Genomic DNA, 23,047 nt, shown 5'->3' with positions numbered 1-23,047 from the left:
CTGGAACAGGCAAGGGCATAGCAGTGAACTGCAGAGATTACTAACTTAAGAAATAAAGCAATATTTAATGGGTAAGGTCTTGTATTCAATAGTAGGCCGGATGAAAAGGAATAGAAGACACAAATGGAAAAGAAGTGAGCCCCGGTCCGGGAAGATCCCACATGCCATGAAGCGGCTGGGCTTGTGAGCCACGGCCACTGAGCCTGCGCGTCCGGAGCCTGTGCTCCGCAACGGGAGAGGCCACAACAGTGAGAGGCCCACGTACCGCAAAAAAAAAATAATAATAATTAATTAAATAAATTTAAAAAATAAAATAAAATATAGGAAGTATTTTGTCTTCCCAAAAGAACACAGATATAGAATAAAATATATGGCTCTTTCAGTAAATAAGAAAAATCCTTACCAAACAAGTTCTTAGCAGGAACCTGCCTGCCAAGCAGCTATTTTAAAATACTTTTCAAACTAATTAGAGGTCACAAAACTTCAAATGACTTTCTGGGCTAGAATGGTAATGTAAATGAATGAAGTAGAACAGGTGTTATAATACAGAGTATTATATACAGAGGACTGTGGTGAAATTAGAAACATTAAGTAAAACATCAATATTATTAGTATTCAGGACAATGAAAAAAATGAGAAAAATTTGATACCCAAAAGATTGGCAAAAAATAAGATGCCTGATAATGTTTTGGAGGATGCAGGAACTTACAAACCACTGTTAAGAGTATAAATTAGTATAATCATATTGGGAAATAATTTGACTAGTTTATAATACTGAAAACGTGCATTCTCAACAATTCCATCCTAAACCTTGGTTGCCCATTACAATCTCCAGAAACGCCTTCCTAAAAACCCCAATGCCCATACTATACTCCAGACAAATTAAATGACAATCTCTGAGGATGAGCTTCATGTATCAATATTTTTTAAACCTCTCCATGTGATCCCAATATGCAGCCAAATTTGAGAACCATTCATAACCATACCTTAGAGAAATCCTTGCATGTGTATACTAAATAGAAAAATGTTCACAGTAGTACTATTTGTATTATTAAAAAAATGGAAACACACAAATGTCCATTTTTTCCATTGACTCAGATTTGCAATGCCAAGATGATGGAATAAAACTGTGGTTTAATGACAAAGTAATTCCGTACCACAGTGAAAATGAATGACCCACAAGCTATATAGAGAGTAGATGAAGCTTAGGAACATAATAGAGAGGTGTGAAAAAACAGGTCACAGAAGACTATACCCACAATTATTCCGTTTTCATAAAGTGCAAAAATTAAAAATATATTATTAAGGGATACATACATACATATGATAAAACTTTTTTAAAAGGAAATGAAAAACACAAAATTAAGGCTAGTGGTTTCCTCTGGGAGGAAGATAGGAGGATGAAAGAGAGAACTGTTCACAAGTTGGGTGGTAGATTCATACATAGTTTTATTTTATTACTATGCTTCAAAACTTGTGATTTGTGTGCATTAAATACTTCATGATAATAAGTGTAAAGACTTTTGGAGAAAATAATCACAGATAAATGTAAAGTTAAAGTGTAAGTAATAAAATGTTAAGAAGCAATAGGTGTATAGTTGGTCACTTAATTCCAAGAAGTTGATTAAAATTAAAAATAATTTTAAAAACATTATATATATATATATCAAGTATTTTAACTTAAAAGAGATAAATACTCATTCACTCACCAACCATTTCTGTAGAATTAATTGATCCACAGATTGGAAATTACTTTCAACTTTTCCATGACATTATTTTCCAGTATATATCCTATGTCACGATTTTTTCTTTTTAATTCAATCAAATGGACTTGTCATTTAAATGATGAATGATATCTGATAAAAATATTTAGTTTTGAAACTGCTATTTATGTTTTGTGTACTCTATTTTCAAATTATTTTTTATTTTCTTTTCCACTTCTGGTATTAAAGTTTTCATTAATATTTTGCTCCTATGGGTTTAGAAGTTATACATTCAAATTCTATTTTTTTAGGGGCGACTCAAAGTTTTAATATGCACACTTGATTCATGGTCTAATTAATCAACATGTCTGTCCTCACTCTTATATGACAAAAGAACATTAGAACACTTTACCTGCCATCTTAACATGTTATCTGATAGGGTCCACCCAGGCATGGGGCGGGGTATCCCAGGGACTCTCAAGAGAGTTCACATATCATTGCAATGGTGTACACTGGCACAATATCAGCCTAGATGATAACCTACGTTTTAATCCAGACCCCAACCCCTTGTAAAGAAAACTTTATCCTATTCCTTCCTTCTGGATTCAATTTCCTTTTTTATTCTTTAGTAATTTTTTCAAGTAGGATTTATGAGTGGTGAACTCCCATTTTTTGCTTGAAAGTGTCTTTAATTCATTTTTACTCCTGAATGACAGGTGAACTGAGTCAAGGCGCCCAGATTGGGTGTGATTTAAATAGGTTGTTTCAAATGGGATATATACATATCCTATCTCATCCATTCTAAGAGGCCATCAACTGCACCATGAAGAAAAGGATACATTCCAATTCCACAGATGCTAGCATATGAAAATTGTATGTTTTACAATTAATTATAGTGGTAACATATTTTACTATATGCAGTGGAAAAAGAATGAGCTTTGGAACCAGGAAGAACTGAGTTCAAATTCTGGCTTTGTCTCTTATTACTTGTGTAATTTTGTACAAGTTCATTGATCTCTGTGGGATTCAGCTCATCATGTGTAAAACAGAAAAAAAAAATCATTTATACTGGGAGTTGCCAAGCTTTTTCTATAAAAGGCCAGAAAGTAAATATTATAAGCTTTGTGGGTTATAAGGTCCCTGTTGAAACTACTCAACTCTGCCAATTGTAGCAGAAAAGCAGCCACAATTAACGCATATTCCTGTGCCTGAAGTACAGTGGATATCAAGAAATGTACATTTCTCCCCCTACAACCCTTTTCCTCAACATTCCTACGAAAGATATAAATAGCATATATAATAATTTCCATGTGGGAAGTGCAGTTAAAAGTCCCATTAAGCTGTGGTAGGAATGAAAATTATATACAGCTCCTCAGACTTCTAATTTCTGAATATTTAATCCCCATTAGCTGGGGATTAAGTTACACATTCACTGCAATACTGATGATCTAAACTTTCTGAAACCTAGAGCATATCCATCTCTAGGCCTCAATTTCCTAAGGCTCAGTACGATTCAATTAGCAATGCCTCTCCCATGTCCAAAATGACAATTCCCTACAAAGCCATACAAAAGCACTTTTTGAATGAAACATGGTCATAAAAATGTATTTGTGCTTACCTTTATATCAAACTATAACACCATGTTGAGGCTATGCAGCACAAAAATATGTATCCTACTGTCCTACACTATAATTCAAATCAGTATCATGTGAAAATAAAGTACTAATTTCACAATATGGAACTTTCTAATGCCTTAAAGAATACAAACAAAAACAAAAGGTACATCAGCATTTCTTGAGACAACAATATGAAAATCTGGAGGGAGAAAAACTAAATCCTAAAAGATTCCATGTCAATCAGCTCTGTTTTTTAATTAATTACAAAAATCCTTGTTAATCTCATGTTAATAGCAGTACTTTCTGAAAAAGTTTCCTATCCAAGTATTTTATTGTGTCCGACCATTTAAACAATGTTTGCATTACATAAACTGTTGACATTTTAAAATACAGTTGTTTTCTTTTCCATAAAATCCAACATACTGCAAAAGATGGAAAGAACAGAGTTTAACATTTGAAACATACTTCACAGCATTTAAATCCAGTGTGGCATACAAATAATATAAGCATTTCATCCGTTCTGTAGTTTCCAAATTGTGGGGGACCATGTACTGAGCAAAGATCCGTTCAACAAGCAATCTACGAAAAAACATAAAGTACTGTATTAATTTATTTAAATGCAGGTATTAAATATGTATGTAAATTTCCAAAACACAAAAAGAACACATATAAAAGAGCTTCTCCTTTCTCAGTAGAGATGAGATTACCAAATCAAAGACTTCTTTCTATAAGAAGAGCCAAAGAAAAAATTTTAGCTGGATGTACTGGAAACAGTCCTACACCTAACTAAGATTAACTACTTCTGCATGACCTTGGGCAAGTTATATACCAGGGACTCAATTTCACTGGCTAAATAATAAAGGGTTAAAAAAACTACATCAGAACTTTCCAAGTGACAAATTCTAATAATCTATAAGTTAACCATAAAGAAATGTTTAAGGGCTTCCCTGGTGGCGCAGTGGTTGAGAGTCCGCCTGCCGATGCAGGGGACACGGGTTCGTGCCCCGGTTCGGGAGGATCCCACATGCCGCGGAGCGGCAGGGCCCGTGAGCCATGGCCGCTGAGCCTGCGCGTCCGGAGCCTGTGCTCCGCAACGGGAGAGGCCACAACAGTGAGAGGCCCGCGTACCGCAAAAAAAAAAAGAAAGAAATGTTTAAGGTTCTTTACTATTCGTAGTGATCATCATGAAAAGAGACCTAGATAAAAGTAAAAAAAGAAAATAAGAAAAGGAAAGAAAAATTAAACGGTGGGGGGTGGGCTATGAAACCTTAACGCAAATTTCTGTGCACTGATGCCATACACTCAAAAAGCTTAAAAACGTCAATTTTCTAAAAATAATAACTATAAAGTCTCTTAGACAATATCAACCTAAGATACTCCATTTCTACTTCCCATACCTCTTAAAATTGTAAGATGTCCTACTGGTTCTTGATTTTCTCATTCTCACCTGTTAATAAGCAAGATCATTTGGACCCCACTAAAAATTCACAAATCAATGCAGACTGCAAGCAGAAGTTACAGTTCTACTAACTACTAAATCACTAGGTTGCATATAAGATCTAACCTTACACACGGGAATAGAAAAATACAAAGATTATATTCAGATAATGTGTTTTTATATAAATTTATAAACTATCTTTATCCTTGAGTAGGAATTGTTTTTATTTAAAATGTCTAAATCCAAAGGGTGTATATTTATTTTAATTTATTTGAAAAAATGAATGTGAATCCTTATAACACAATTACCTATGAAACAAAATTTAAATCATAATTACATACACTCCTACTTTCAAATATTACTGTTAAAACATAGTATACGAAAATGACCATAAAAGACGTATCCATCCCTAAAGTTATATGTACATTACTACTTCATTTCTGGCTTTGGTGGGAAAGCAACTAGTCACTCACTACCTTTAATTTGCAGTAAAAACTGAGGAGGGAGTTTAAAGTTATAAAGAAAATAGCTTAAAACAACAGCTCAACAACAGTTATATAATACCAAAAGCACCAAACATTTTACATGTGGTGTCTTTAACTTACCTATCATCAATACTATTTTGATAATATATATGTAGCAATTTGTCTTTGATCCATGAAATCTGTTTTGCAGCATCTTTCCCAGCTGCTGATTGTAAAGCATATTTCTTATAGATCTGGGCAAGTCCCATCATGGCTTCTTTGCGCACTCTCCACTTAAAAAAAAACAAAATTTTTTTCTTGTAATTTAAAAATGCCTCTTATATTAATTCAGTAAAGTCTAGCTTCCCAGTTTTTTTATTTGCTTTACACAATTTATTTTCATCATACCTAAGTGTGTGGATGTCAATCTGTAATGACTATATGAAAAAACAAAACTAGCATTTTAATATATCTACTATGTCAAGCACAGATATCTATTAACATGTATAAAGCATTTTAATGCTTTGATATCTTATACCCATTACCAATCCTTAAAAAACAAAAATCAATCACAATCTACATAATGTCACTTAGAATGAGTGAGGGAAAGCATGCTACCAAATTGTAAAAGGCAAAGACAGTTAAGTGGATACTGTGAGCTATTCCTTATAGATTTTTTTCCAAATTATGGTCTATATTAAGCATACCTGTATTAAAGGTATACATGACAATGGCTTTATCAGAGGCTGAATGCAAAGACACATCAGTGGTTCATTTTGTATATCTGGCAAAGACGTTCAGGTATAAATGTATTCAACTATTTTCTAAAATAAATACATAACTGTTATAGTATACCTAACATTAATTATCTTGGTATGAGTTTAATCTTAAATTTTACATAAACACAGCACTATAATCAGTAGGACGTAAGTAATATTTAGAACTTCATGAATCTAAGTAGATTATTAATTTTTCCTTTGCAATCTGTCACTCATAGCAACATTTTTCCCTTAGTTTCTCTTTCAATTAATTACAGTAAATAAGTCCTTATTTCATCCATCCACTGCATACATATTGAAATAAAAGACTTCAAAAGCTTTACTCATAAAATAAGAATTCAATATGTTTGTAAAAACTTTATCTCCAATTCCCTATCTTACCTCTAATTCCCGAAAGTGCAACTTTAGGGAGAATTTAAAGATACAGAGCATATTCTAATACTGCCAGTAACATAAATATATTTAATTATTTTTTGGTACTCAATTAATATTTGTATGAATGAACCAAGCAGTCCTATGATGAACACAACATGATGATCAAAAACATACATGAATTATGATCCCAATAATACACAAATACTTAGCTTAAATTCTAAGTGTAACTATGAAAGTTTACTTGAACACTTAGAAGGCTGTTATCCTACCATGATGCAAACCTCCTTTTCTATAGCTTTTGGCCTTTTCATTGTTTAATACCCTACTGAAATATTCAGTAACAACAAGTCTAAATTTATCAAGTAAAATAAGTTACTCTCAATACCTATAGATTTGGAGGGAAAACCATGCAATTCCTGTCCATGTATTCTCCATCCACAACCCACATGATCAAAGAGAGAATTAAATGATGGAGATAGCACAATCGACCATACAAGTGACTTTCAAAATGTTGTGAAGTTTTTACCTAGTTAGAGCTATTCATATCTACCAAGAGGCTTCCCACTTTCTTTGCTTATTAACCCCTAAATACACCAAAGATTTTCATCCTTCACCAAAACTACTCTTAAATCTTAGCCTGTAAAATCCATGCCATCAAGGAAAGGCAATGGGGAAGAGGGGAGAATAAATATTCACTGAAACACTTACTGAGTGCCTAATACATTCCAGGCAACATGGAATACAAGTGTAAGACACAGTGCCCTCTTCAGAAGCCACTACCTAAAGAGTGGAGCTGCTCAGTGCTCTAGAAGGAAGGTTTGGGGTCATGGGAGATAGGCTCGAAGCATGCTGCTCTGCTGGGGTTAGCTTTGCCATGTTGAAAACGTTTTGGGGACTTCCCTGGTGGCACAGTGGTTAAGAATCCGCCTACCAATGCAGGGGACACAGGTCGATCCCTGGTCTGGGAAGATTCCACATGCACTGAGCAACTGAGCCAGTGTGCCACAACTACTGAAGCCCACGCTCCTAGAGTCCGTGCTCCCCAACAAGAGAAGCTGCTGCAATGAGAAGCCTGCACACCACAACAAAGAGTAGCCCCCACTCGCCACAACTAGAGAAAGCCTGCATGTAGCAACAAAGACCCAACGCAGCCATAAATTAATTAATTAATTAATTAAAAGAAAACATCTTGTATTTTCTATTCCATAGAAATTATAATACAATCAGCTAGAGGACTATGAACTGATACCCATATGAAAGGAAAAAGAGAAAAGAGAAGTTGTGTTCAGAGACCTTTTCAAAAATCACTTACTAAAATTAGTGTACAGGTTAAACATCTGATTACTCTACCATTTAGAGCCAGCCCATTCTGAGGATGAGAACAAATAATCCTAATAAAGAAAAACTAATAAAATTTAATGTAACAAAAAGTAAAATCTTCTCATAAACATTATTTTAGATATTAAAATGCCTCCCCCCAAAAAAGGGCTAATTACATTTAAATCTCAATATTTTCAAATGAAATACTATTACACTTCAAGTATTCAAAATGCAAACCTACTAATAACTATTAACCCTACTTACCCGTTTGTCTAATGTTCTCTCTCTCACAAAATTAAGTAAGTGATCATTGACCAGAAGAATATCCTTTTTAGCAGCTGTAACTATAGACACAATAACATCATGTCTAATAGCTTCCTCAGGGTCATGCGACCTCACTTTAAGATACTCTGAAAGATAAAATTTTATTTGATTAAAATGAAACTTTGACAACTCAAATGTTTTAAAAGATTGCATAAGATCTTTGAAAGTAAACCAAAACAAAACCTAAGGAGAAGGTTCAATATTTCAAAAACATTAGGAGTAGGTACGAGAGAAAGGGAGAAAGAGAAGGAAGAAGGAAAGAAAGTCAGTCCTTCAGGCAAAATACAGTTTACATGCAACTGAGTAGTAAATCCCCTCCCCATTTGTGGAACAGGGTAGTTAACTAAGGAGTTCCTAAACTCATTAATTCAACAAACCATATAAATGAACCAAGAAGTATATCAATGTTAAATATTTCACTTTTGTTTTTTAAATGGTTATAATATTCAAGTCAAGTGGTTCTAATCGGAAAAGGCTAGAGAATTCAAGTTTCTATCCCTTAACTAGGTAAACCCTTAGTGAGGTTATTGAAAGAGTAAAATTAAGGTAATGTTAAGGTAATGGCAGCCAAGAAATAGGATTACAGGAAAGACCGTAAGGCAATTCTGTTTAACCGAACTAAAAGGAAGGCCAAAGGGAAGACAGAAGAAATGAAACATTTAACAATTACAAGTGACTAGAGGAAAATCTTAAAGTCAAAAACATGGAAGTTCAGATCTGGCACTGAGAAAGCTGAAAGAAAAAATTAACAATCTTCAGTAATGATATATTAATGGTTTAAAGAAGAGGACCACAAGTGAACATAAATTATTATTCAGCTTTTTAATTATATGACCAGTAAGATAAAATTTCGCTGTTTGGATCTAGAGTAACATACATAGCCATGTCTATAAACAACAAACAGAGCTTATGATTGTGAATGGATTTACTTCTCAATAAATGAACAGTTAACAATATAATGCAAAAGCTCATAAAATCAATGCCCAGGTCCTAAGCCCCTCCACCATGAGCACTCTCTACTAATAGGAACTATTTCAAAAAGTGTTTAAGACAATATGTTGCTAAAAAACATCTGAAGAAATGGAACTATTATTTTATGTATCACAGAAAAGAAGGTTATTTTTAGTATTGATTTCAAATGCCCCATGCTAAATATATCTCAAATTCATTTACCCATCAAGATAAAGACAGGAGTTTTATCTTTCGCTGTACTTGTTTCAAATGCAATAAATATTATTATTTCAGGTGCCACTACAAAATGGAAAAAACCACACACCATCAATTTTCAGATGCATCCTCATTTCCCTAAAACAAATCATTCATATTAAACAGGTATACACAAGAGCTATTAACTTATAGATATTAACTGTGCAGAGGAAGAGAAAACAGGACAAAGAAGAAATTCTCAACAGTTAGCATGATGTAGCATCTAACAATACTCTTCCCAATATGGCTACGTCCCTCAAAACTTGGCTGAAGGCACAGGATGAAGCTCACAAACACACTATGGAGAAAAGAATATAAATGTTATGTTTTTAACATACTTATTTCAGCTCACTCCTGAAACCCTAAGAAAATGTCTTTTAAAAGGGACAAGTAACAAGAGAAGAGATCACAGAAGAAGAGATTTCTCACCAATATTTTGGTGGATGGATGACTGGTAAATGCCCAGGGACAAAGGAGAAGGATGAAATCTAAAAGGGAAAGAAAAGCCATAGACGAGATCATTTCCAGGGTAGAAGAACCCTGAAATTCAAGGCACCAAGCAATGAGAAAGGCAGAGCTGAATGAAGACAGCAGCTGAAAACATGGAGTGGAGTGGTTGAAAATCTGCATTAATAGTTAGACCCCTAGATTTTTCAAATCTGTCTTTTAGCCAACTCTAAAAATTAAAATGTGCCAGGAGGCTAGAGACTAGGAAATACATAACAAGATAAATGTTTCATAAAAAATGAAACTGTACACTATCCTTTGCTAAAGCAAAGCATTCAAAACAATGATAAGGACTAAAAAGGTTATTGGTGAAATTATTCCCATCTAAAGTATATTTCAGACAGCTATAAAAAAACAAAATATCTATTATTTAGCCAAGAGTAAACAACGCATTGAAGTTCTGACTATGGAAAAAATACCTTAAAAAGATACAGACTATGTACAGAACTACTACAAATCAACAAGAAAAAAAAAAAAAAGAACAAGCCAATTAAAAAAGGATGGGTTTAAAATTTAAACATACTTCTAAAAGAACATATGTATCAATATGCACATGAAAAGATGGCTAATCTCATTAGTCATCAGGAGAATGCAAATTAAAATCATAACAAACATCAAGACCTATGAGAATGGCTAAAACCACAAAGACTGACAATACAAAATGTTGGCAAGGATGCTAAACAACTGCACCCTCAAACATTTCTGGTGCAAGTGGGAAATAGTACAACTACTATGAAGAACTTGGTCATTTCTTATAAAGTTAAACATACATTTACCCTATGACCAGCAATTTTACTCCTAAGTAGTTCCAAAGAGAAATAAAAACATAAATCCAGAGAAACGTTTATACAATACTCACTGTAATCTTAATCATAATCGCCCCAGACCAGAAACAACCCAGATATCCATCAAAAGAAAAAAAATGGATATAAACAAATTATGGTGTATTCATACAATGAAATACTACTCTATAATAAAAAATAAAGTAATAATATGGTGTCCCAAAGACACAAGCAATTAAAATTAAACTCTTGGTAGAATACTCTTTTCTGGGGAATCTGAATAGCCAAAGAGAAAGTATCTAAACTAAAGGTTTTCCAACAAACAACCCACCCTGATCACCCTACAGTGAAGTTCAGAGTCAACAATCCCATCCATATGCTCAGGGCTTTCTGAACAGCTTTTAATTTAGTCCTCCACTCTTAATAAAAGCCGACGGCCATGGATTGCCAAGCATTTGAGGAAAGCCACTAACATGGAAAATACAGACAAAAGCAAATAAAAAGTGGGAAAAACAAGTGGGTGAAACAGACATTTTTAAGAAAAAGAAAACTCCAAAATACTCAGAGAATACTGCACCCATAACACAAGAAAAGGATGCTCCAGAGTAAAAGAAACATCCAGGAAAAAAGAGGAGGAAGAGAAAGGGAAGAAACAGACATACACACACACACACACACATGCACGCGCGCACGCACACACACACACACACATGCTCAGGGTCACACAGAAGAAAACGGGGGAGAAAAGAAGGGAAGGAGAGGGGGAAGGCAAAAGAGAGAGCAAGAACAGATCATCTTAAGATGAATGCTATAAAGCAGAAGCTCACACACAGTGAGCAGTCCAAGTTCAGGTGTCAGCAGGTAGACGAAGGGTTCTCCAAGCAGGATATCTCCCAGAAAGAGCAGTTTAAAATGTACTACAAGTTGGTAAAATTTTAAAAAGAGTAAATAACTAAATAATAACAAGCAATAATATGAAAGATGGGAAGATAGTGCTCAGAGGTAAACCATTCAAGGGTCCTGGATTGCTCAGAAAGAAGCTGATTAATTTCAGACTTTATTAATCAACTATGCAGTAAAAGCATGAAGGAGAATGTAACTTCCAAGCCCATATGGATGAAAAAGGAAAAATGAGAAGAAAAGTAATCAGTTGAGCAGAAGAGAAGAAAAATAGAAATAAAAGAGGCAAAGAATAGGCATGCAAAATAGAAAACACAAAATAGGATAGTAGGAATAAGTTCAACTATATCAAATTCAAATTATTTCAATAAAATTTTCAAATCACATAATACTATATATAACTTATATATAGATACACATGTGACATAGATAGAAAAACATGAACAGAATGCAGAACAAATTTAATAGAGAGGTTACCCTCCACAGAAGTAGGAATGAGAGGAGTTTGTGAACAGCATTTCAACTGTATCTGCAATTTACTTTCTTTTTTTAACCTCCTAAGCTAATACAGCAAAATGCTAACATTTCTGAGGAAGACAGTGGCTGCCGTATTCATCCGTATTCTCTGAACTATTTCATAACTTTAAAAACCTTAACAGAGCAGCAATAGTCAGATACGCAGTATTCTCATTACTATAAAAATGCGAAGTTCTGAAATACCTCATCAATATACAGATTTCAGAAAAATTACCTCTATTAAGCATGGTTAAATCAGTTCATAAATTAATTACTCTCACCTAAGTTCTCGAAATATTAAAGACAACTGAAGTCCCATAATCTATTCAAAGTCAAGACCTGTTCAAATCCAAATGCCTGAAATACTTTTAGAATTGTTCTTAAATTAAGAAACCAATATATTGTCTCTGATAACGCTACTTTTTATGTAAGTGCTGCTAGTCTATGTAGGTACTAGGAAATAAAAATTGTAGCTTCACCATGACGATGAACTGAAACAAGAAGACTTCACCAACAATAATCACAAAAAACAACCAAAAATAAAAAGGGGTTTTTTTCCTGTATATAAAACCATTTATTTTCAGCAAAGAGCATCTAGGAATGTTTGCCATTATGGGTATACAGTACCTGTTAAGTCCTTTGCTAAATCAGGATGGTTCATGAGACAATGGCTAGCAAATTTCACACATTCCAGGCGGATTGGTACATGGATATCATTAAACCTGATAAAATATAATGTCACAGAGTAATCTTTAAAATAAGAGACAGATAAGTGTTTAACCTGCACTTAATTTATATTTATTTCTCTAATTAAAAGAAAAAACAATTTATACAGGATAATTCAAAGCAGAACCAGATTATTTTAACAAACTTTTTGATATACTATATATGTAAGAATGCTTTGGAACCTCTATATTAAACTAGATCAATCTCCTGTGGGAACTATGTACTTTTCTTTTTTTTTTTTTTTTGCGGTACACAGGCCTCTCACTGCTGTGGCCTCTCCCGTTGCGGAGCACAGGCTCCGGACGCGCAGGCTCAGCGGCCATGGCTCACGGGCCCTGCCGCTCCGCGGCACGCGGGATCCTCCCAGACCGGGGCACGAACCCACGTCCCCTGCAACGACAGGCGGATTCCCAACCACTGCGCCACCAGGGAAGCCCAGAACTATGTACTTTTAAGGAGGATGTTTAAACAGTACACATTTGGCTCAAATACAAGAACTGGAATGACACAATTTTTCCTATAAATAGTATACTTTCTTTTTTGTTATATATAAATTTATTTTATTTTATTTATTATTATTTTTGGCTGCATTGGGTCTTGTTGCTGTGGGCGGACTTTCTCTAGCTCAGGCAAGCGGGGGCTACTCCTTCATTGTGGCACGCAGGCTTCTCATTGCGGTGCCTTCTCTTGTTGTGGAGCATGGGCTCTAGGCATGCGGGCTTCCGTAATTGTGGCATGCAAGCTCAGTAGTTGTGGCTCGCAGGCTCTAGAGCACAGGCTCAGCAGTTGTGGTGCATGGCTTAGTTTCTCCGCGGCATGTGGGATCTTCCCGGGCCAGGGCTCAAACCTGTGTCCCCTGCATTGGCAAGCGGATTCTTAACCACTGCGCCACCAGGGAAGCCCTATAATCTCAAATATATCTGTTTATGCAAGTATATGTGTAAACATAATGCACATATACATTATTAAATCCCACAATGAAAAGAAAGCTTTTCCTAAAATTATTCTTTCTTAAATATAGAACATTCACAAATGTTTGGTAGATCTTGCACTAAACCCTGTATTACTTTATATGACTAAAATTGTGCCAAAATTACTCCTATCTATCATAATTATTTCCACTAATATCAAAGCAAATTTTTACATGTATATGTAAATACCTTAGTATGTATCTCTAAAAAGTTAAAACTTTTTGGTTGATAAGTCATTTAAGTATCTTTTACTCTTCTATTTCCCGTATCTTTTTCTTTTCCTTTGTAATCTAGTGAAGCAACTGTTTTGTGTTTGTGTGTGTAGTGTTTTTCCACAGTTTAGATTTTGATAATTTTATCATTCTGATGTCAATTAACAGGTTCCCCTCTCTCCTAAATCCTGCATATTAGGAATCAGGTCTAGAGACTTGATCATATTCAGGTTCATTTTTTAGCAAGACTACTTGATAATGGCATTGTGTTCCTCCATCAGGAAGCACATGATATCTAGTTGTCTCTAAACCATTGATGTTCAAAGCCTATATACATAAGTTCATTGTGGACTACAAAGCAGTGGTTTTTTTTTTTAATCTTAAGTAACAACAAGAACATTAAAGTGAAGCAATAATTTTCCATTTGACATTTTCATAAGTCTTAATTCTCAAAGATCAAAAAGTCTCGAAATCTTGTATCACCTAATACCATAAGAAACAAAATTTAGCATCAAAAAGGAAAAAGGTCTTCTGAAGGAGCAACAAATTACTCATAAAAGATTATTATTAGGAAACAAACTGCTTTATGAAGTACACTCAAAAAAATCTAGTCTATAAAATCTAGTCTCTGGTCTCATATAGTTTCCTGAGTGTTCTGAATCCAAGTACTCAATCCCTGTACACTTTAACCTTTCTCAACTAAACATGTACCAAATAACCATTAAAAGACATCTTTATAAAAATTCTCTAGCTCCCTAAAATTGGTAATAATGTGCAAGTTTTATGTCATTAATTAAAAAATGAAAAATTACAATGTAATCAAAAAGCTAAAAAATTTAAATTAGAATTTTTCCTCCTAAAATACTATAAAATAAAGTCTGGCTAATCCCAGTCCTGATTTAAAGATATATTAAATGTCTATATGTAAAACTGTACTTGTTTTAGCACATTAAATAAAATAGATTTTGATTTTAGTTGCACAGTTTAATTAAACAAACTATTTTGCCCTCCTGCTCACTGTATTTAAGGGAAAAAAGTCTAGAAATCAAACTCAAAATGACAATGGGCTAATATTTATTAGTTTAACACACCTTGTTAAATATTATTATTGAGCTACATAAGAGATAAGAAAACAGAGTAAGAATTTAGGGCTTATAAAGACTTATATGATTTGATAAATTAGAAAAACAAGACCAGAAGAGATAATCTTTATCATAATCATTGATAGTTCTGGTAATGAAATGGAAAGAAAAGTAGTGATGACAATGCAAATATTTCAATACAAAGAAAATAGAGTAAGAATCTCAATCCTATTTACTTGTTTATTTATGACTTAATTGCATTATGTTATAAGCATAATTATAAGAGGGGGAAAAAAATCCTCCTCTATCCTCAGGGTCAAAGTAGGTTTCAGCCAGGGCACTTGGAAGTGGTTTTAACATATTCAAGGTCGGGGTATCTTTAGAAAAGTAATAAAAAATATAGAAACACATTCAAAATTTTGCAACCGATTTCAGGAGGTTTGTGGATCATTAAAAGCATACAAGAAGCCCAGGTTATCATTTCCTCATTATCATAAGAAATGTAGAAAGGAGGTTAGTAGGAGGAATATACATAATCATTTATTTATGCATTCTATGGATACCCTTTTATCTTTACAATGTCTCCAAATAATCTAATTAAATATAATATTTTTGTGGAGAGGCTATATCTCACCATGATGTATTTTTGGTTGGAATTAATCACTGTTATGTAATAATACAATTCAATTTCATGATTATAATACTTTGTGAGATAGTTTTTAAAATTATCATCTTTTAAAAATTACTGAAGACAAAATATGAAGGGAAAACTGTAAATATGGCCAATCGCCATCAGCATTCAAGAATTTCAAAATATAAAACCCCTCATTTTTATGATTTCAGAAAACAATCTTAAATGTGGGTGCTGTTTTAAAATAGTAAGTAGATATAAACACATATTACTTTTAAACAGGACACCAAAATCATATACCTGCCCAAGTAACACTGCCAAAGTGGTTTGTTTTGAGAAGCCAACTCTGAATCCTTTGCCCCAAACATTTTTGCCAGTAGTTTAACAACTTGAAGGCGTTCCTCATTATCATTGCTCTAAAACAAAGCACAACCACAGCTTTAAAACCATGAGGTAGATATGCTGAGAATTTTTCCCATGATTTCCCTTAATCTCCAATTCCACAAAAAACCTTTTATGAACTTCAGCTGAAAAATTATACATAAAATGTATAATATATACATAAAATGTATAATATATAAATGTTTAATATATTTTTCATAAAATTAAATGTTACCTTAAATATTCTAATCATCTCAAATTACACTAAAGGAGTACTCTCCTATATGAAAATTCATCCCAAAGTCTGATTAAAATTTAGTGGCCCCTCCTACAATTGAGGCTTGTTTCCATTCAAAATCAAAATCAAAAACTAACTTGCATCAAACCTACTTGGGACTCTTGAAAAACTATTTGTGGTCTTTAAGAATAGACACTGATAGAGGCCAATCCTACAGTAAACAGAGACTAATGTATGAAGGTACTTGTTAAGCCCTTTGTAGAAATAAATATGCACTACATCTCCCAACAGGAGAGTCAGTTCATCTGCATACACCAGATTCATAATGGAGTTAAGTGACGTGAAGCCTTACACATGCAAAAACTAAAGCTTCCACTTTATATAGAAAATGGGTACTCTGGGGATAAGAACTCAAATTTTATTACTGCTTTACAACAAATGACAATATTTAAATGAATGAGTCAGCCACAATACTAGAATTGAACACAAAATGTGACAGAGATTGTTAAAAGTACTAATATTCAAGGTACTTGGATGGCACTGTACAGATTTCTTTTAAATTTTAAACCACTGCCAAAGCCCAGCATTTAAAGCCCCCATGATATGACCTGACTCATCTCTATTATTTGATTATTCTTCTAAAAAAGTACGTTTTAACCCTGGCTGCACATTAGAATGACCTATAAGGCTTTTAAAAAACAACAAACAAACAAATAAAAACTCATGTCTGGAGTCCACTGCCAGAAATTCTGATCTGGGTTAATGCCTGGACATTTGCTTGTTTATAAAGGCTCCACGAGTGAAGATTCTAATGGGCAGCCAGGAATGATTTAAACTTACTTTATGCTACCATGCAACTGTAATTCTTTGCATTCTGCAAATTCACCCAGCACCTTCCTACCTCTATATGATTCTGCATGCTGTTTCCTTTGCTTCAATTGTATGCTGTCTGTATCTTTTATGATACTTATAATATTTGGCCTTTTATTAGATATGGATTTTTTCCTCTTCCTCCCATAATAGATGTTAAATTTGCTGAAAGCAGGGATGATAATTCTTATTTTTGTACTTCTTACAGTATTCAATATTTTTATTAGAGAAAATCAAAGCAACAAATAATCAAAGGTATGACTGCCTTTTGCCTCATCAAAATTGCTAACTACATGAAAAAAGGGGGTAGAGGAACGCCAGTGATTCAAATGTCTCAGTTGAGAAATACACTAAAAATATGCCCCAGAATAAAATGAGAATAATTATTTGCTGCATTTTGGGGCTATTTACACTACCAACATAAACTATTTATTTTGTAGTTTTCAAAGAGGCAAATTCAAATTTTTAGAAACAAGAAATACAATACAGACATCATTTAAAAACTTTTCTGAGTGGTACAGAGGGGTTCATCAAAGAGTATTAATTATAACCAGATTTACTTAATCTTTATGTAATAATATGAAAGAGAAAATATGCCCCAAATCTGCAAATGAAACTCAATTTTATGGCATAATTTAATGCCAAGGCAATAAGGACGTTACCGAAAGATTCCAGAAAGCCATGTGAAAAGCAAAGGAGCTTCCAAGATAGGCTAGGCAAGTACAAGATAATATTCATAAAGGGAAAATATTTCACCCTATGTGGATAATAGATCCTAAACTATTTTTATGGCACATCAAGGGGTCTTAGGAACCACTATAAACTATGCCTTAAAAACGCAAAAGTTTGATGTATAGCTATGACCTCAAAAGTTAGTCACAACCCAGAATTTATCTGGAAAACATCTGAAGGAAAATATCATCCTGCTAATCATTAATTCATCAGATTTTATCTGCTAGGCACCACGCCAGGCACTGGAGATACACAAATATGCAAGGCACAAACATGTAAATAAATAACAGTAATATACCACCACATTTGTAACATTCAGTTAAAACCACTATAAGGATTAAAAAGCCACAAATAATGTACTTTGCTAATTTGGTTGATAAAACCATATTATTTTTAGAATAGTTACCTTCAATTTAAATTCAAGCTGGGGTAAAACTGAGAGCAGCAAATGACTATCAATATTATAGAGCTCCAAAATTAAGTCAAAGACATGCTCTGACAAATCGCTGATAGATGTTTTCCCAAGCATCAGAACCTGATTAAAAAACTTTTGAGAAAAAAAATTTATCATTAATAGAAACATCATAGATAAAGTGAATTTTCTGAAATTTTATTATTCAATTAAGTTCATTATCATTCTATATAGTCAAAACAGGCATACCAAAACATTTTCTAAGAAGGTGGGAAATCACTACTGGCTACATAAAAACATAAAATTCACCTCGTACATAATAAAAGACAAATAATTTGTACTGACTCATCAATTAGCATATCAATAAATACCCTACCTACCAAATACACTTTATTCCACATTATGGTACTTACCATATTTTATCCTATATTACAGTTATTTGTACACATTTCTTAGTTTCTCTACTAGATACATTTCTTAAGGGCAAGGGATCACATTTTGTTCACCACAGCAGTACGGGAGACAACAGTATGGAAGACAAAGCCTTACACCTTCATAGTAGAAACCAATTCCATTTTTAAAATACGTAATTGTATATTTACAAGGCAAAACAATAATACTTTTTGTCTTATTTTATATGCTGATAACCAATGTATACATACATACAAAGTTTATAGCACTAATTAAAGTCCAATTAAAAGCACATACAAACACAAGAGGGAAATCCAAATGTGAAGAATTTTTTTCTATACGCAGCAAGCACTAACTAGTTTCCACACTCAGATCATTCATCATGTTACTACTGAAAATGGTAAAAATACATGGCATAATGATCAAATTCCTTTCTATTTAAAGTCTTCCAAATATGTAAAAAATTAACCCAGAGCATAGCCCACATATTCTCCACAGTATCTTTTATCTCCTTGAAGAAGGAATTAAGGATTCTTTATACCGTACAAGCTGCCCTGATCTCTTCTTTTTGTGACAGTTAACAAACAACTTGGCTTAATCAGGTTTTCTATCTGGAAAGTACAGTCAGGACTTTACATTTCAACGTCTCCTCTGCTTACTTTTAGTTCCTGTGTGGTTCTTAAGTTTTTTAGATCTATGAACCTGTACCAACCACCTAGCCATGAAGGGAAAAAAAGAAAAAATTCTATTCTACTATTCTGTCTTGACTGGTTTTAAAAATAACTCATCTGTCCTCCATGTTCATCAATTTTGTGGGAAAAGAATTTCATGACATCAAAGGTTAAATTCTCATTCAAGTTGAAGATAAAGTGGCTTTGTTGTTTCCATTTGAAAATTTTCTCCTGTTTAAAAATGATAAATCTATCTTTCTTAACAGAAAATAATCCTTTCCAATCTGGTCATCTTGGTGATCAAACCATCCTCTTCTTCTATCAGTCTGGGGAAAACTCATTTGAAAATGGGAAAAAAACAGAACAACAACAAAAAAAACCCAGTGTATGGGCTTCCCTGGTGACGCAGTGGTTGCGAGTCCGCCTGCCGATGCAGGGGACGTGGGTTCGTGCCGCGGTCCGGGAAGATCCCATGTGCCGCAGAGCGGCTGGGCCCATGAGCCGTGGCCGCTGAGCCTGTGCTCCGCAAAGGGAGAGGCCACAGCGGTGAGAGGCCCACGTACTGCCAAAAAAAAAAAACCAAAAATAAAAACCCAGTGTAACTTCCTACAAATTCCATCAAAAACATTTATTTGACACTTATAATCTCCATCTACCTCCAAGTCAGTCTTCACTGTATAACAAGAACCTGGTACACTGCCTGACAGAGAGGTATCCAAAATAGATTCAGTAAATGAATGAATGATATGTAACAGATACTATAATACAACTATAGGTGAAACAACCTTTCTGAGGGTATACAATTCAGTGAAGAAGCAGATATAGATTTGCATAAAGTATTTCCTACCAAAAAACATTAGTCTCTTACTTACAAATGGTAACTAATTTTCACATAACAAATTAAATTATAACAACTGCCTCCTAATGAAAGGAGTTAAGAGGAGTAAGTTAAAGGTCGATAAGAAATTCTACCTTAGATTTAAATGATCAATTTTAATGACAAAAGTGCTTTCACATCAGTTAACACATTCTCTACCATCACCCCAAGCATTATTAACTCCAATAACTAAGGCTAAGTGAGATTAAGCAAATTAACCAAATTTTACCTACGTCAAGACAAGCTTGATACATTTTTTCAATCCAACAAAATATTTTTGAGCTATCCCCTAAAACTTGTGATTAAAAAGATCTGGTAAAAAATAACAACATTACCAAGAAGTGATCCATGTAGGAAATTTTTTGAATTGTCACTACATACTTTTTGTTTTTGATCCTGTTGTACCTTTTATATATATATATATATATATACACACACACACACACTTTTTAGTTTCATGAGTTGTCAAGTTAAAAAAAATTTTATTTTAAAAAGCAGTCTATAATGTCACAGTGACTTCTTAAGTTCTATATATGTAAACAACACTGTATATAAAGAGGAAACTTGAATGTGTCTATATGCATGAGTGAAAAAAGACACAAGTAAAAAAGAGATAGAAGTGGGGTTATTATTACTTGACATCCCACCTCTATTTTTGCTTGCTAATTCTCTACTAGGCTATTACACGTACAAATCCAAAAAGGCTGAGAATGATTTTTACACTGTACTAATATCCCACGGGAAATTAAGCTCACCAGAAAGTATTTTACATGTAATTGCAGATTTATAAGGGAGAAGAGGAGAAAAAAAAAAGCAATTCTTAATGACTTCTTAGCTAACTCTCAAATAAGTCAAAGGACAAGAAAATAGGGAAAACAGAGAGAGATAATAATGACAAAGTACTGGGAATAAATAAATATGTAACTGTAAGTGTGCTCAGACTATTCTACTAATCCTGTGCCTCTTGCCCCCAGTCCCAGCTTCTGATAAAGACATAACCAAGTATGGATGGGGCTGTCTATTTCTGTAGGTAAGAACTAAGAGCAGGAAGTTAACATGAGGTCTAAAGTGACAGGGAAATGTTTTTACCTTGATTTACCTGGGATTGCTAAAAGTACTTCCTTGGTCCTTCTATCTTTCTTTTAAATATTATACTTTTATTATAAATATTTTCAGACATACACAGATGTTGAGAGAACAGTATAATGAACCTAATCACCTCATTCTACCTTAATTTTTTTCTTTTATTACCCAATCAAATATTTATTTTCCCAATCCTAGAAAATATATCAGCGTAGTATAGTGTTAATTTCTTATTTTTTTATGCCAGAAAAAGGCATCAGAAATAACAACTTAAATAAATGACCACCAGGAGGAGCTCATCTAAGTGTATCTAATGGCCACAGAAACAGTCATTCACAGGCACTTGAAGCAAAGGAAAAGGGAAAGGGCACTTAATAACAGAATGCTTAAATCTGGTTCTACAGATTTCAAGAGCTATTATGTCATAACAGAAAGAACTCAATCCACTCAATCGAACCGATTTACTGCAGCCAATACCCAAGACTCACAAAACTTGCAGAAATCAATATTTAGAATTCCCTGGCAATCTGACTGGAGCTATTAAGATAGGTTACACAATTTAATTCTCCAGATTCTGAAAGTCCACCCTCCAAAACAATTCCTTTACAAATTAAATACATTTTTCCAAATCATCATGTGCTCACAACTATTTAAGGTCATAAGCCAGTAACAAAAACTGGAATTTATCATAGTACTGTTCCATAAAGTATGTTAATTTTCAAAGTACATCTTTTCATGATGTATTTTTATATACTAAATTAAATTTTGTATTACTTCAAGAAAAATTCTCTTTCAATAAACTTCAGGAAAATTAAGTACGTAAGTAATTATAAAAGGCTTTCTTTCTCACTTTTTTCAGGAAGACAGATTTACATGTTTAGATGTGGGTAAAAGTGGAAAGCAGGTGGAGAGACAGACCTGCTACACAATTCCAGAGGCTAACATCAAGACTGCATTCTAGATTTGTTCCAGTAGGTACCATTCACATGGAAAACAATGTGAATGGTGCCACCTAGAGTTGTGCAACTCAACAGAACTATGGGGGAAAAATTAAAACTTATAATAAGCTTCTATCAGTGAACCTAACAGATAAAATACATTTCTTCTGAAAACAAATAGAAGATTGTTAACCATAAATAAGTAGATTTGAGATGATAATGAAAGGGCTCATTTCATTTCAATTCTTCCCCCTTCTCAGAAAAGGTAGATTTATATGGAATCTACCCCAGGGAGAGCAAGATAGGCAACTTTCACCACACCGCTGTCATTCATACTTGCCTTCAATTTTTATGTCTTGATATTAGTTCATATCTTCTTCTTGTACAAATCAATTTTATTTCCAAAAAGCTGTAAGCAACTTCTCTGAATAATGATAAGTTCCATATGATTTATCTAATTACATTTAACTCGATTTCCAAGAATAGAAACAGTATATCTTGCTAACCAAAATAAAAACTGTTTTAGTTCCTAGGCAATTTGAAAGAGAGAAATGAATGAACAAAGAATATGAGAGCTAATCTTCTAGAAAATATTAACCAATAATAATTTTAAATAAGGAGAAAGAAAATACACTTAATTATTAAAACAATACAAAATGAAGCATGTTCTGCTTCTAGCAGTCTTTAAAATTTTGGCTAATCTTTCTGACAACCAATTGGACAAGTAAAACTTACATTGGTAATATATGGTTCAATAGCTTGAGCTGTCCTCTTCAGTAAAGCCTTTGCCAAATCATATGCTTGCTTGTTTAAATTCTGAAGAAAAAAAAAACAGTATCTATATTATACACCACTAAATATGAAAAAGGAAATATTACCTGT

At 33.6% G+C, this 23,047-nt stretch overlaps 1 protein-coding gene across 9 annotated transcripts in view; it reads right to left on the bottom strand.

Moving 5' to 3' along the window:
* Nucleotides 1-23,047, bottom strand: part of PDS5B (PDS5 cohesin associated factor B) — a 183,483-nt gene that overhangs the window by 80,392 nt on the left and 80,044 nt on the right. For all 9 annotated transcript variants that reach the window (XM_059041609.2, XM_067016965.1, XM_059041611.2 and 6 more), the window contains exons 7-13: nucleotides 22,901-22,981; nucleotides 18,180-18,320; nucleotides 15,853-15,968; nucleotides 12,558-12,652; nucleotides 7,960-8,105; nucleotides 5,363-5,514; nucleotides 3,785-3,898 (exon numbers count right to left, since the gene is read on the bottom strand). In XM_059041609.2, coding sequence (XP_058897592.1) covers nucleotides 3,785-3,898; nucleotides 5,363-5,514; nucleotides 7,960-8,105; nucleotides 12,558-12,652; nucleotides 15,853-15,968; nucleotides 18,180-18,320; nucleotides 22,901-22,981 — 845 coding nt within the window. The remainder of the gene's footprint in view (nucleotides 1-3,784; nucleotides 3,899-5,362; nucleotides 5,515-7,959; nucleotides 8,106-12,557; nucleotides 12,653-15,852; nucleotides 15,969-18,179; nucleotides 18,321-22,900; nucleotides 22,982-23,047) is intronic.

This window comes from Kogia breviceps, chromosome 16 (assembly GCF_026419965.1).
Source record: "Kogia breviceps isolate mKogBre1 chromosome 16, mKogBre1 haplotype 1, whole genome shotgun sequence".
Taxonomy (NCBI): Eukaryota; Metazoa; Chordata; class Mammalia; order Artiodactyla; family Physeteridae; genus Kogia; species Kogia breviceps.
The sequence above is the reverse complement of the archived record's forward strand: the minus strand, read 5'-3'. Positions and strand labels throughout refer to the sequence as shown.